Source organism: Tyto alba, unplaced genomic scaffold, assembly GCF_018691265.1.
Source record: "Tyto alba isolate M040663 unplaced genomic scaffold, T.alba_DEE_v4.0 Super-Scaffold_5, whole genome shotgun sequence".
In the NCBI taxonomy this organism is placed as follows: domain Eukaryota; kingdom Metazoa; phylum Chordata; class Aves; order Strigiformes; family Tytonidae; genus Tyto; species Tyto alba.
Window position 1 is genome coordinate 2,408,788 of NW_024881326.1, and position 14,896 is coordinate 2,423,683.

Genomic DNA, 14,896 nt, shown 5'->3' on the forward strand with positions numbered 1-14,896 from the left:
GAAGATAATGCCTTTTGATTTGGTATAATAACTCTTAATGTGTTCAACATTTTTAGTGTCAGACAACTCTGCATCGTTGGTGCTGCGTCTTCTCATGATTTTTAAATGTCTATGTACTCAGAAAATTGGCTTTCTTTAAAAACAAACAAAACCTGGTGAATTCTGTGTTACATGCTTTGTAAGAGACAAAGTTACTCATTTTAATCAATGGAGCAAGAAAACCTTTGCTGTATTTGCAACATGTCTACATCCCAAGAACCAGGCTTTTCTGTCTTCCGCAGGAATGTAAGGGTTAATGTTTACTCCTGAATGAATCTTACGTTTAAAGTAAGCCAAAATAGAAGGTAGTTCTTCCTTTATTTTTCTTTCCATACTCCTATAGAAGTAATACAGCTGTAAGGCTCTAATTTTGGTAGGAGATACAACCCTAAGGGGGTTATTCCATTTCAAACAGTGCCTTGTTTAGAGTAAAAAGATGCTTTAACTGCATTTAACTGTAAACAGCGATGAAGTCTTGTTCTCTCCTGGCAAACTGTGAGATCTTTGTGATGACTTGCACTTCTGTGTCTAGGGTTGTTCCCGCCTCCTCTGGCACCACCACCAGCTCTCCTCATTCCAACCTTGGATGGGTAAGACCACACCTGGGCTGAGCCATCGGAACAGCTCCTCCGAAGTGAGGAAGGGAGGAGGACAGGTCTAAAATCAGTGCTAGTAATTCTTAGTCTGGTCTTGGACTGGGGTGGGGGGGTGAGGGCAGAGTCTGTAGGGAATGGCTGGATGGTCACACTCAGATTATTGTGGACAACAGGTCGATGTCCCAGTGGAGAGCAGTGACAAGTGCTGTTCCTCAGGGGTCAGGGTTGGGCCCGGAGCCGTTTAATGTCTTTGTCAGCAACACGGACAGTGGGATCGAGGGCACCCTCAGCAAATTCACCCACGACCCCGAGCTGTGTGGTGGGTGACACGCTGAGGGCGGGGATGGCATCCCGAGGGACCTGGGCAGGCTGGAGAGGGGGGGCCGGGCAAACCTCCTGGGGTTCAGCAAGGCCAAGGGCAAGGTCCTGCCCGTGGGTCGGGGCAATCCCCAGCACAAACCCAGGCTGGGCCCTCGAGGAGCGGCTGGAGAGCAGCCCCAAGGAGAGGGGCTGGGGGGGTTGGTGGGGGGAAAATGACTGTGAGCCAGCCCGGTGCGCTCGCAACCCAGAACCCACCCGTGCCCTGGGCTGCAGCCAGAGCAGGGGGGGCAGCAGGGCCAGGGAGGGGATTCTCCCCCTCTGCTCTGGGGAGACCCCCCTGCAGTGCTGGGGCCAGCTCAGGGGCCCCCAACAGCAGAAGGACACGGAGCTGCTCGAGCGGGGCCAGAGGAGGCCACGGAGATGCTGGGGGGGCTGGAGCAGCTCCCCTGGGGGGCCGGGCTGAGAGAGTTGGGGGGGTTCAGCCTGGAGAAGAGAAGGCTCCGGGGAGCCCTTCGAGCGGCCTCCCAGGGCTAAAGGGGGGGGAGGGACTCTGGGTCAGGGGGTATAGGGACAGGATGAGGGGTGATGGGTGTTTAAATTGAAAGAGGATAGATTTAGATTAAATATAAGGCAGAAATTGTTCCCTGTGCGGGGGGTGAGGCGCTGGCCCAGGGTGCCCAGAGCAGCTGTGGCTGCCCCCTCCCTGGAAGGGTTCAAGGCCAGGTTGGACGGGGCTGGGAGCACCCTGGGCTGGGGGAAGGGGTCCCGGGCAGGGGGTGGCACTGGGGGGGCTTTGAGGTCCCTTCCCACCCAAACCCGTCTATGATTCTATGAATCCTCTGCATTTACCTTGATATGTCATATTCATGACACGAGAAGGAGTAAATAAAATCTAGGTGTGTGCTTGGGTCTAGTATAGAGTAGCTGATAGCATGTTATGTTACTTCAGGTGTTTTCTGTAAAGATTCTCCCTGTACTTCGTAAGCCTGAGTTATTGCCCAGGGAACCTGCCTCATCTACAGAAGGGAGGGGAAAACCAGGAGAAGCAATTGAGTTACAGCTGTTTCAGCTGTGGCAAGGCAGCTGCATTTCTGACTGTTTGCAGTGCAAAGTGAAAGAGATTGACTGAAACCTGGGTTTCCCCTGCAGATGTTTGACAGACCTTCAGAAAAAATAGGGCAAACTTGCAGCACAGACGTACCTGCGAGGGTGTTGGTAACCTGCATCCTTTTCTTTCTCTCTCTCCAAAGCCAGCCAGCCAGCTACAATAACAGGCAGCCTCCTCCATTTGGCTACAACTCTGCAGGTGAGCACTGGGGAGATAAACCGCTTCTATCTCTGTTCTCTGGTATTTGGTAGTTTAGGCTGTCCTTAAGCTGATGGCCGTCATGCTTGCTTTAACTTTAGGGTCTTGCTTGTGCCCCAAACCATCCCAGTCACTAGACACGTGCCAAGTTTGACTACACCATAAGGTGTTTGGAAAGCTGAATGTTTTGCAGCAGTGATGAATGCAATGTAGTAGTTGAGTGCTAAGCCTCGGATCACTGTTTTCCGTGCAGGTACCCAGCAACAAAGAAGCTTCCCCATGTGCCTCAGCAACATGTTCTTGTGCTTGTTTACCACCCGTATTTGCTCACACTCACTCGCACTCTCTCCCTTTTCCACCACCCTCAGCTTTGCATCTCTTCTTCCCCCACTTTATCATCTCCCTTGCCTACAGGCACACGCAGGCATCTGCCTCCCCTTGAACGGAGGCAGTGCCCAAATTTCCACGAGTTTCCTTCCCTGTTGCAGCAGTTCCTCCAGTCTCTCCCCTTTGCCTTAGTGAGTGGCACCTCCTCTCCTCGCTGAGCAGAGTCCCAGGGCAGCTCCCCCCCAGAGGTTGGGGGAGCGGGCAGTGCCTTCCCGACCGAGGGCAGCCTGGGGTGCTGGCGTGCGCGCAGCTTTTCAGCAGCGGGTGCTGCTGCGGGACGTGAGCCCGCAGGGCCAGCTGAGCCAGCCCCAGCGGCTGGGTGGGGAAGTCCTGGTGGCTCTGGGCTCATGAGGTGGCACCTTCCATTAACAGCTGGTGCCCCTGGGCCTCCCCAGGCGCCACCTTGGGCGAGAAGGTACCTGGTGATGGGACTTTGTACGAGTGGCCAGGAGCCTGGGGCTAACTAAAGCCAGCGGGCGAGGGGGACCTCGGCATCACAGGCACCTCTGCCCTCTAAGCCAGTGTGTCTGGGAGGGATGGATCGAAACTTTGCTCAGTGGAAATCTTCTAGCAGGGCCTATATAGCAGGACCTATAGAGAACAAGAGCTGGGGGAGTGCATAGCCCTCACGCTAATGCCCAGCGTAAGGGCTGGGGGGATTTTGCAGCAACGTCTGTAAATACCTGGTCTTGCGTCTTCCTCAGGGAAGAGGTGTTCACATATCCGTGGCAAACTGCTGAAAGTAAAAAGGGAGAATTGTTGCCTCCTTGGGTTCCCCTTGTACCTCTGAGGGTATTTTTGGAGGGGCAGAGAGGATGCTGCTAGTGCTTCAGGTGAACAAGGACTCTGCTCTCTCGCCGCAGATTCGGGTTTCATCAGCTACCCACCCATCTCCACGTCCCACACGCCCTGGGTGACGACGGTGGACAAAGGCACAAGCAGTTCCAGCAGCAGCCATTGGGAGTACTCGGGCTCGAGGCGCGAGAGGGAGCGGGAACGCGAGCGGGAAAGGGAAAGGGAGAGAGACAGAGACCGCACCCCGACCACTAGTGAATACAACAAGTGAGTGCTGGTTTTTGGCAGCTTCTACTCCCAGCTTCCCAGTGCGGGGCTCTGGCCTCGCCCTGGAGCACCAGAAGGTGTTTGGTCAAGGGTTGGGATTACAGATTTATACCGGGTTAATTTTCTCGAACGTCTAGGGGGGAGATACTTTGGATCAATATCTAGAGGACAAACCAGGTGCCAATGTCACTGGCTGATTTCCTGTGTCTGTGTTTTTAAATCCAGCAGAACCAGTTACGCTTGCTCTCCCACCTGTAATGTGAGGCCAGTAAATGAAATAGCCCCTCTCTGTTTACTGGGTATTTCACAGCTCAGCGTGAAACACTGGCCTTAGAAGCTGCTGCCTCTTGTCTTCTAAATGTAACTGTCAGATCAAAGGCAAAACCACCCCTGCTTCGCTCAGCTCTCCTGTAGAGGCTTTCAGGGCAAGGAGTGGGGTTCACCGCCAGGCAGCCATGAAATGTTAATCCTTAACCGGGCGGTTCTGCCAGCAGCGCTGGAGAAACCACCCTGGTGGGAGCTGGTGGGATCTCGGGCAACAGAGGTGCTGGGAGCACTTGGGAGAGGAGGCTCTCACCCCCCACAGTGTTGATCTGCGGGACTAAAGTCAAGGCTCAGCTGCAAAGGCCCATTCTACACCCATCACTTCTGTTCTATCACAGGCAACATCAGTGTTTTGCAGGCTTCAGGCTCAGAAATACCAATAGTCATTCAAAACATGATCAGAATGTGCTTTCCTGGCAGAGGGGTGCTGCCTGCTGGGGAACTTCCCACCCCAGGGGGTGAGCAGAGAGGGTGGTGTTTTCCTAACCCCCTTTTTTTTTTTTATTTTTCCCCTCCCCTTTTTTTCCCTACAAGCCTTTGGGTGGAAGGGGGGAGGAACAGAAGACAAAGTTGCTGCAGTTTGAAGAGCTCAGACTCCCACACCCCCTGAGCAGGCTCATGCTGCCGCCAAGCCCCGTGCTCAACACTCCTGAGCACATTGTGAGCATTTCTGGGTGCTTCCGAGCACGCTGCCCTCTAAGATCGTGTTTGCCAAAGCAGGGCAAGTAGCCATGTGCAGCAGAGTCATTTGCAGCACTCCCAGGTGATCGATACTGGACATTTGTCTGGCTTGTTTCTGTGACTGTTAGGGTGATGTTTCAGACTTCCTTTCTCTGAGTCTGAATATTGTTTCCCACCGTGGGACTTGCTAACCCTCCAACTCTTGGCTTTCAGATGCAGAGGGAAGGGGAGTGTGGGATGTATCTGAATTTGGGGTACATCCTGCCCGCTCCTGTATGTGGATTGAATGAGGTGCCTCGAGCAGACGGGTGGGTGTAGGCAGAAAGACCATGCCAGCTGTATTCACAGTTTGAGTTTTCAAACTCACGGGGAAGAAAACAGTCCCTCAGTCTAACTGATACAAAAGAATTACAGGTTATGTGGGACGATAGTGTTGTGAGGTAAAACCCAGCACCAGGGGAGGCAGAATGGTGAGAGGAGCATGTTTCTGTCAGTTTTGAACAGGGTAGCTGGACGTCTTGGACGTATTCCAGAAGGATTGTGAGGACAAAAGCCCTGAGATGTTGGCCACGTGCCTGCTGCTAAGGCCTTGGCAAATCCAGAGAACAGATTTGGTAAACCTCTTGCCTTGAGGGGCCGGGAGAAAGCCATGATTTTTCAACTGGTTGGGCTGTGCGATAGGCAAACGGAGAAAGTTACTTCACTGTGGTTAGAAACTGGGATTGGGTTCAATAAGCAGCAGCAGCTTATTGTTACAGGTTTTCTCAGGAGCATCGCGAACACCTCAGCCTGTTGATAGAATAAGAGGTGCGACAGATTTTGTTGGTGAGGGTGGGATGTTACAGTCCTGCGGACGTGGCTCCTGACCTTCGGGTCCACGACGGGCTGTTCCTCTGCCTCACTTCTCCTTTCTCTTCGTAAGTGACGATGAGCGGTACCGCTACTACAGCCGAGAGCGCAGCTACGACTTCGAGCGCGACTACCGCCGGAGTCGAGATCGCAGCAGGGAGCGAGAGGATCGTCACCGCGAGCGCAGGCACAGAGACAAAGAGGAGAGCAGCAAGCATAAGTCTTCAAGACGGTAAGAGGTGTCTGGGCTTGAACTGGGCCGTTGGTGGGAACACGCCTGAGCTGCAGACGAGACGTTTGATGCTCACGGTGTCGCGCTGGCTTCCTGTGACCCGCTGATGTCCTGAGATGTGACACCCAGGCGAGAGAAAGAGCTCTCGGGCGCGTACCTGGGCAGGAGGCAGAGCTGGCTGACAGGGAGAGGAGTCCTCGGTGCTCCTAAGTTCTTAGGAAGGCAGCTGGCCACAGAATGGCAGCGCTGGTTGACAAAGGAGAGCTTGACCTGTGCTAAAACAGCAGATCGGAACGGCGTAGCTCTCACTGCTCGGAAGTACACACAAAGTAAAATGCAAAGCCATAACAGAAGCATCGGCTTTCGGCATTAGGTGGTTTTGTGCAGAAGAGAAGAGCTTCTTTCAGCCTGTAATTGGAAATTTCCTCTTGGAGGAGGAGGCTGAGCACTGCGTGATCAGAGCTCTGCGCCCAGGGCTTCCGGGAGCGAGGTTGATGATGATCCTGGACAAAGGTGAAACACTTTTGGAGCAGAGCAGGATGTCCTAAAATCCCAGCTTTTCTGGAGAAAATTTATTTGCTATGGATGATTTTCCTGCCAGAGCATTCTTCTAGCAAAGTCTGGTCTCTGGTCTGAGGCAGTGCTCTGTGTCAGTTTACATCCTGGTAATGACTGGAGCGGACTTGCTCTCTTTTTTTTTTTTTTTTTTTTTTTTGTGCTTCAACTTCCTTCTTTTAGATGAAATTCCTGTCAGCTCTGTAGGTAATTAACCTTATTTTGAAACTGGTATCAGGAAAACTCCTACATAGTGACTGGAGGCAAAAGGCTGTTCTCATCCTTGAGGAGATGAATATGTTTTCAAGAAAGGACTGATTGCTGACGGGTTGGAAACAAAGAGATGGGAAGTAAGGCCAGGACCATAATCAAAATTAAATACAAAATAAATGGAAGCTGAGCTGATACCAGACTAACGAGCCAGTAGCTTTAAGGGCCATTTCTCAGCTTCCTCTACCCAGAATTGAAGTGTTAGATACCCGACTGCCTGAACAAGGGGGAATTCTCCACAGCAGTGTCAGGCTCTGCCTGAGAGCTCAATTTACAGAACGGGGCTGCAGCACGAGCTGGGAACGAGGTGACTTTCCCTTTGCCCCTCAAACCACACGCAGATGCTCTGCCTTGCTCAGAGTGGTAGGATGGGAAGTGTTTGTTACCTAAAGCAAAGGGAGGAATATCTCTTGTTTAAGGCCACTTCAGGTGCGTGTCGGAGTCCCTGCTCGAGGCACTTTGAGAGCTGAGCCTGTTGAAGGCATTTGCAGGAAGAAGAAAGGGCTTTGTTGTAGTTTCCAGTTTACTGCAAGTTGACCAGGCTGAAGGAAATCACTGACGCTCGTTTAAATATTAAAGGACAGTCACATTGTTCAAGCATAAACCACTGCCACGGCGCTGTCCACAAGGTGGCTGAAGATGTGTTCAGGAGAGGCAGCAACTTTTTTTTTCTCTTTCTTTCCCCCCCCCCCCCCCCCCCCCTTCATTTTAATGACTATGAAACCATTTATTAAACAAGTCAGAAAATTACTCGCAGCCAGGAGATTTTCAGCCAGCGCTTCAGTGGTTCAGCCAGTTAGGTGTTCCTGCTGCTAAACTGGTATTCCAGCTGTGGTAAGAATTTGTCTCTACACCTGACTGTCCCCACTCGTGGAGCTGCGTGTGTGCGCTGTGTGGCTCTACAGCTTCCTGGGATCAATTTTTATCTGCTTTTTCCTCTGCTCTGTTTCAATCCTGCTGCCTTCACCCCTGGGGAGCTCACTTGGTTTTCAACCTGTAAGGAGAAATAATTGCACGTTTGAGAAGCAGCAGAAAATCCCTTCCCAGGAGTGGCTGAAAAACCAGAGGGGGCAAAACCAGAGCTCCCACCTCCCCGCTCTGGGCGATGGGAGGCGGCGGCTGACGGCGGGGTGTGGGGGGTGTCGGGCCACGCGCAGCCGCCTCGGAGTTATTCTGGCTGGGATTTCTCCCCACATCACAGACATCCTGTGTAAACGTCCAGAGCTGGCCAGCTGCAGCTGGAAAACAGTTCTGGGAGAGGGGGCAGAGGAGTTTTAAAGCACAAAGCTACTGCCGGGTCAGTTCTGTGCGAGAAGTAGAAACAGGATCTGCCTCCCATTGGGAAACCCACGTTTCTGCAGCTCCATTGAGCCCGTTCTTGCCTCTAGGCCAGGGGTTCCCCCGGGATGTTCAGAGCAGTGGAAGTTTCAAAGATCTCTCGGATTTAGGACTGTTCTTTTTCTCAGCAGCCTCAGTGCTTCAGGCTGAAGTGTGAGATGGGTCAAAATTGTTAAGGGTTCCCTTAGCAGTGGGAAGGACACAGATGTTGCTTAGAACAAAAAATTATTCTGAACAGCGGTCTGTCCACTCTGGCTCCATGTCCCAGTGGAGAGCAGTGACAAGCGCTGTTCCTCAGGGATTGGGACATCTTTGTCAGTGACATGGACAGCAGATTCACCCACGACCCCGAGCTGTGTGGTGGGGGACACGCTGAGGGCGGGGATGGCATCCCGAGGGACCTGGGCAGGCTGGAGAGGGGGGGCCGGGCAAACCTCCTGGGGTTCAGCAAGGCCAAGGGCAAGGTCCTGCCCGTGGGTCGGGGCAATCCCCAGCACAAACCCAGGCTGGGCCCTCGAGGAGCGGCTGGAGAGCAGCCCCAAGGAGAGGGGCTGGGGGGGTTGGTGGGGGGAAAATGACCGTGAGCCAGCACCGTGGGCTCGCAGCCCAGAACCCCCCCGTGCCCTGGGCTGCAGCCAGAGCAGGGGGGGCAGCAGGGCCAGGGAGGGGATTGTCCCCCTCTGCTCCGCTCTGGGGAGACCCCCCTGCAGTGCTGGGGCCAGCTCGGGGGCCCCCAACAGCAGAAGGACCCGGAGCTGCTCGAGCGGGGCCAGAGGAGGCCACGGAGATGCTGGGGGGGCTGGAGCAGCTCCCCTGGGGGGCCGGGCTGAGAGAGTTGGGGGGGTTCAGCCTGGAGGAGAGAAGGCTCCGGGGAGCCCTTCGAGCGGCCTCCCAGGGCTTAAAGGGGGGACAGGAGAGGTGGGGAGGGACTCTGGATCAGGGGGTGCCATCACCTCGGCGCGCTGGGGTCTGCCTCCTCTGTGGCAGGGGGAGGCTCTGGTGTGATTCCTTCTCTCTTTTCTCCCCCTCCCTGCAGCAAGCAGCACGAGAGTGAGGAGGGAGAGAGTCATCGGCGTCACAAGCACAAAAAGAACAAGCGGAGCAAAGAGGAGAAGGAGGCGAGTGAAGACGGTGCCCAGGAGGGAGAGGAGCAGGATGCCAAGGAGTGACCCACACCCAGCCCTGCGCCCCGGAGGAACTGACTCCTTGTGAACCAGCGTGGCAGTGGTGATGGTTTGGTTTGGGGGTTTGATTGTTTTTTTTTTTTTTTTTTTTTTTTTATTTTGTATTTTTTATTTTTTTCCCAAGGGAGGAGAGGCTGACTCTGGGTGAGCGGTGAAGTGTGTTGCAGTGGTTTGGAAGCAGAGGCTGCACATGCAGTTAAAACTCTTTTTTTTTTTTTTTTGATACGAGACAAAATACAGCAGTACTAGTATACAAAGCACTGAGCTACTCTACTCATAAACATCCCTAGGGAGAACTTTGTTGTATCAGATCCTATGGTTTCTGATGGAAGATGGCTTCAGCTGAAACTAATGCATTTAGGTAATAGTTTTTTGTTTATTTTTTCATCATCATCATTCCTTTTTGAAAACCAGGACAGTAAGTGCGACTTGAAATTTATTGTCCAAAGAAGAGTGTCGTTTAGACCCTGAGAGCCAGCTTAGAGTCTGGTTTCTAGTAGTGAAAAGTCCCATCCCCAAATAAATTTCTTTCTAGCTACAAAAATATCTCCTGATACCTCTGTGGCCAGCCAGGCAGCGCCTGAGGAGGAGCGGCTTTTCCTGCTGGGTCACAAGATCCTGCTCTGGCCTGACGGCTTCGAGAAGTGTCGTGTGTGTGTACACAGGGTGTGCAAAGACTTCAAACCTAGCTTGGGTTTGGTTTTTTGTTTGGGTTTTTTTTTTTTTTTTATCCATTGCAAAAATAGTTCTGTCATATATTACACCTCTGAGTGGGAAATCAACGGAAGACCCATAGCAAGAGCATGAGTTCCTCTTTAATTAGTTTTGACTTTTTTTTTTAAAAAAAACTAAGAGTTGACCTGAATAATTTAGCACAGTAGAGAACATGAAGTCCCAGCTAGCGGTTTGCCCTCATGGGGTTGGCTTATTTCTACTTGGTTCTCACCAACACTCCTGTGCAATGCATTCCTTCCCCCTAGAGCTCGAAATAAATTCAGTCAAATTTCAGAGTTTGTTTGGCGTTAGTATCGGCTGGGGAGGGCAGCGACAGAGGCGGTTCTGCGGGGGAAGCACGCGGAGAATAATTTTGAGAGGTTTTGGGTATGTCTAGTGCTTGGGACGCTGCACGTCTGTTCCTGAGAGTCCACAAGTGTCTCATTTGAAGGATCTTCCGCTACTTTGACTTGTTATTTAAAACTGAAATCCTTACCCTAAGATAACACGGGCCTGAAATGTTACAGCCTTTTTTTTTTTTTCTCTTCGCTTGTAATCTTGCAGCTCTGTGTGTCATGTGAAGCTTCCAACCTTAGAGGCTCGAGCCAGGGCAGCGCTGCGGTAACAGCTTCTGCGCTCTGACAGCGCGTTGGCCGAGTCATTGACTGCAAAACCTGTGGGGAGAGGAGAAAAGCGCCGGGGGGGGGGGGTGTGTTTATCTGTTTTGTTTTGGTTTTTTTTTTTTTTTAATTTGTTTTGTTTTGATGTAGCTTTTTAAACGTGGTTTGAGAGTGTGGGAAATGCGTGTGCAGCGGGGAGGCGCGTTGTGCTGAACCAGAGATGGAGGCAGCGGGGTTCCCAGCCTCCCTCCCCCTGCAGCCCTGGCAGGGTTTGGGTCGGGAAGCTGCGATTTAGGGCATCGCCCCGGGGGGCTTTCAGGAACTTGGGGTGAACTTGTTTTTATTCCAGCTGTGGCAGGGCGTGGGCAGAGGAGAAATCAAACAGGTGAGGAGGATTCCAGAGGGCTTGGGCTGTGTGTGCCTCTCTGTGGGTGGCCAGAGCTGTTCCACATCTGCTCCTCTCTTGTCCTGGTTGTGGAGGTGACAGTAGCTACTCAGCCTGTAAACAGGTGTAATTAATGGTGATTACATCCACTTTGCACCTGGGCTTCCTGCTGCTGGCGTGGGAGAGGGGATGGAGTGTCTTGTACTGAGTCGTCAGTGCTGCAACTTCCTCTTGTGTTTTTCTGAACGATTTACAGACAGACCCAAGTCCTTTCGCTGATGGTAGCAGGCTTACGCTGCCAGCAGCAGCTGTGCACGTAAAGGAAATAGTTTGAAATGGTTTTATTTGAATGAAATAAATTGAGGTGAAATGTTTAGCCTTTAATGCATTAGAGAAGGCTAAAAGCGGGGCTTTGGAAATCATCTTTACTTGCATCAAGTAACTACTGCAGGTTTCCTGGCGGGTACTGAACGGTGGCTCTCATAATTCCCAGCAGAGGCCAGTTTGGGCTGGGGGTGTCAGGACTGGTGCTGGACTGAAGCTGGAGCTGAGCCCCAGGTGCTGAGTGTCACCTTCCCAGCCCCAGCAGCGCTTGCACAAACCTGGTTACGCGGGCTCCAGGCAGCTTCGTGGGGAGAGCAGGTGGAAGGAAAGCAGCAAGGGGAACCCCGGGCAGGTCCTGCAGCTCCTGCTGGTAGCTCAGGGAGTTAAACCTCCTTAAATAAAGCTTTATTGAGTCCCTGGGTTAGCTCTTCAGTCAATTCTGAGCCCCACAGGCAGGAGCAGGGGCACAGCTGAGGGGGAAGGGGAGGGGGGGGGGTATTTTTGTTCAGGTTTTTTTCCCAGTCACAGCCCTGGGGTAGCTCAGGATAGTCCAGCTCCTTTGCTGGGAGCAGCAGCAGAGCCTCCTGCCTCACCAAGTCACTTTCTCAGAGAATGTCTGGTGTTGGGGTGACTTATTCTGGGGGTCAGCTGATACACTGGAAAGAAAGGTTAAAAAAAAAAAAAAAACAACACCTCTAATCCATGTTTTTCAGTAATATCGCAATAATTTATAAAGGCATCAAAACAAATTCAACATCTATTAACAAGCTGATCTTGGAAACAATATTTAAATTACTAGGACTTTTTGGTGAAGTCGAAGGCACCTTGAAACGAGATGGAGCAACAGGAAAAATCAAGCTGCTTTCTGCAGCATCCTCTTCACTTCAGCTGCCTGACCACCAGCTGCCCGGCTTTTTCCTACTGTACTTTATACAAGTGACATTTGGTACTACTCAGTAGGAATCGCCCTCTCTCTATCTACATCAATATTTACTGTTCCACACCAGGCCCAGATTCTGCACATTGATTGGAAAGAGACAAAAAATTGCTGCAGGTTCTTCTGTTCCTTTGTGTCAGACAGAAGTCGAGTGACTGGTTTTCCACAGGCACCTTTCTGACTTGTGAATTCTTTGGCTCTCAGCATTCTGTAGAAACAACAGGGGAAAAAAGGCCCCAGAGCCCAGCTGGCCACGCGCTGTCTCTGCTGTCAGAGTCCTCAGCGGTATTTATCGAGCAAAGAAAAGAGGCCACACCGTGTGCCAGGAAAGCTTTTGTGACGATTGGATCCTAAACTATTTCTGTACACGAGGCTCTGATAGCAGGTCCTGCTCCATGCTGCCTGGAGCTGAGAGCCGAGGAAGTGAAGTCACTCTATGCAAACAACTAAGTCATCTAGCAAGGAACAATTCTACTCTGCTAATTATGAAGTGGCCAGCCTTAAGACAATGCTGGGCACAGTTTGCTACAACAAGGAATTAAACATTCATTCTAGGTAGCATCTTTCCAGGGGAAAGAAACTCCTTTGATTCTTTTAATCTGAGCTGGCCCTGGGAAGGGCACGGCGGAAGAAGGGGAAAGATCTCTCAGTGCAACCTGGTTTGAGAAGGGTTTGTCATTTCTAGTGCCGATTAACAACCTGCTGAAAAAGGAAGCTGCTTCCTGGGGGGGGGTTGCAGGTGGGAACTTCACAAGGTGTCACAGGTCAGAGCCACCTGCCTTGGCTTCAGTTGTTCTCTTCTAAATTGGAGCCGCCGCGGGGGTTGGAGCGGCAGCGCCGTGGGCACGCGGCCCTCTCCTGCGGTGGCTTATTGCGGACGGTGGGGCTCACCCTGAGCCAGCGAGCTGAGAGCTTGCTCCAGCTGCAGGAGGGACGGGAGCAGAACTGCAGGAGCTCCTGGCACCTGCCTGCTGCTCCTGGGCTGTCCTCCCGCCCCTGAGCTCTGGGGAACTGATAAAGATAAGACAGCAGCAGCCCGGGACTGAGGTTTCTGGGAGCCTGTTTGCTTAATCATCTACCTTCTGTGGGAAAAGCTGGTCATTTTACCAGGTCATAAAACCACGAAACCGAGCTGAGGAAGGGGGTGAAAATTAAATTCCTTAGCTCTGGCTACTGTGGAGGATGCACTCGATTCCTTAACCAAAGCAGCGGTAGTTTGGTAGAGGCTGCAGAGGAACAAGGTTGTGGGGACAAGGAGCCTCGTGCATCCCTTCTCCCTCACCTCCGATCTCACTGCAAACCAGCCACTCCTCTCCCTAAACACGCGCCGTGTGACTCTGATCTCCCCTAGAGCTGGGCCACCTCTCCTGGTTGCCCCTCGAGGCTGAGACACCTTTCACCAAGAGCAGACCGCTGGTAAGCGGCCGACATCACGCAGAACTTTGTGTTATGGTAACTCTGGTTTGGCAGGATCCTACATCAGGATTCACACCAGCTGCCTGGTGCTAGGACCTTCATACAGGTCAGCCCAGCTCCACCATAACCAGGCAGCTCTGAGAGTTACAGCAGGGTTTTTATTGTATAATCACATTAATTTATGTTTCTGTGACCTAAAAATATCGAGACTGGGGGCTATAGGAACTGCCTAATTGGGTCCTCATTGTTACAGTTTTATCAGTGACTTTTAAAAACATGTATAAAATGCTTCAATGTCCAAGACTGGTAGTCAGAGATCAGCAGCGGGACCGTGTTAAACTACCCTAGGAAATCAGGCCAGTCATGCCTGTTTTAACCTTTTCAAAATCTTAAATGGAAAGCTAGAGCTCTACAAATTGAGGAGAGCACCTCGAAGGCAAGTTGTAGAGAAACAGGGAAGAGAGCTTCCTCTGCAACACCAACCCTAAAGAGCTTTAAGGGGCCCGTGAAGCTACACCAACTGCTCACGTTAACTGTTCCTTTGAATCCAACAACCAGATCTGTTGATGATCTCAGCACAGTAAAGAAATGTTTTCTGCAAAAAGCTCAAAGGCTTCCGTGGCGCTGCACTTGGCAGTCCCTTGGTTTATCTGTCACGTTTAGCTTTGGGTGGTGGCCAAGTGAGACCTGGTACCTGGCAGTGGCGTGTGTCTGGTCTGAGCTTTCACACGAGGCTTCCCGGCCAGGACACCACCGTCAGCGTGACTTTGTTCCTTTGCTCCTTCAGCATGGGGATTAGCTCCGAGTTGCTCATTCCTATCGCTGGCACTCCGTTTACTGCCACGATTTCATCTCCACACCTAATCAGAAGACAGGAAACATGCTTGTCAGGACTGAATAATCATTAATTATTAATTAACACTGCCACCCCAAGGACATCTAGCCTACCCTGAGCCAAGATCATCAACTCCCTTGTTGAAGCCATTTTTTGAGTCAGAAAGGGCAAGGGAAAGGAGGACACTGGTGGTACCTGAGTGACACAGCAGTGAAGGTCACCAGGAGCGGGACCAGCTTGCCGGTCAGCAGAGGGAAATGATAGAGAAAACAAATTTGTGCTGAGCTCCTGCAGGGCCTCGACTAGCAGCCCCTCAGGTGAAGTGCTGGCCGAGGCTGAAGCATGCTGCCACAGCGGAGCTCAGCTCAAGGGAGGTTTTCTGCTCGATCTGCTCCCCGCCGTGGCACGGGGGTGTGTGGGAGGGGCTGGAGCCAGCCAGCCCCCCGCCTTGTGTCAGGGGGGGATGCACAGCGCTGCCCCAGCAGCTCGGACAGGAGCCCACTTGACTCCAGTCCTCCCAC

The 14,896-nt window shown here is 52.1% G+C and overlaps 2 protein-coding genes across 10 annotated transcripts in view; one reads left to right on the forward strand and one right to left on the reverse strand.

The window, feature by feature from the left end:
* Positions 1-10,152, forward strand: part of LOC104368886 (pre-mRNA 3'-end-processing factor FIP1) — a 29,075-nt gene extending 18,923 nt beyond the window's left edge. For all 3 annotated transcript variants that reach the window (XM_042807077.1, XM_042807078.1, XM_042807079.1), the window contains 5 exons: positions 572-629; positions 2,207-2,262; positions 3,513-3,711; positions 5,639-5,797; positions 8,997-10,152. In XM_042807077.1, coding sequence (XP_042663011.1) covers positions 572-629; positions 2,207-2,262; positions 3,513-3,711; positions 5,639-5,797; positions 8,997-9,129 — 605 coding nt within the window. In that variant the 3' untranslated portion in view covers positions 9,130-10,152. The remainder of the gene's footprint in view (positions 1-571; positions 630-2,206; positions 2,263-3,512; positions 3,712-5,638; positions 5,798-8,996) is intronic.
* LOC104361658 (ligand of Numb protein X 2) overlaps positions 9,216-14,896 on the reverse strand; it is a 32,898-nt gene continuing 27,217 nt past the window's right edge. For 5 of the 7 annotated variants that reach the window (XM_032983396.2, XM_032983397.2, XM_042807076.1 and 2 more), the window contains one exon: positions 11,858-14,400. In XM_032983396.2, the coding sequence (XP_032839287.2) occupies positions 14,265-14,400 (136 nt within the window). In that variant the 3' untranslated portion in view covers positions 11,858-14,264. The other 2 variants (XM_032983400.2, XM_032983401.2) reach the window with 2 other exon arrangements.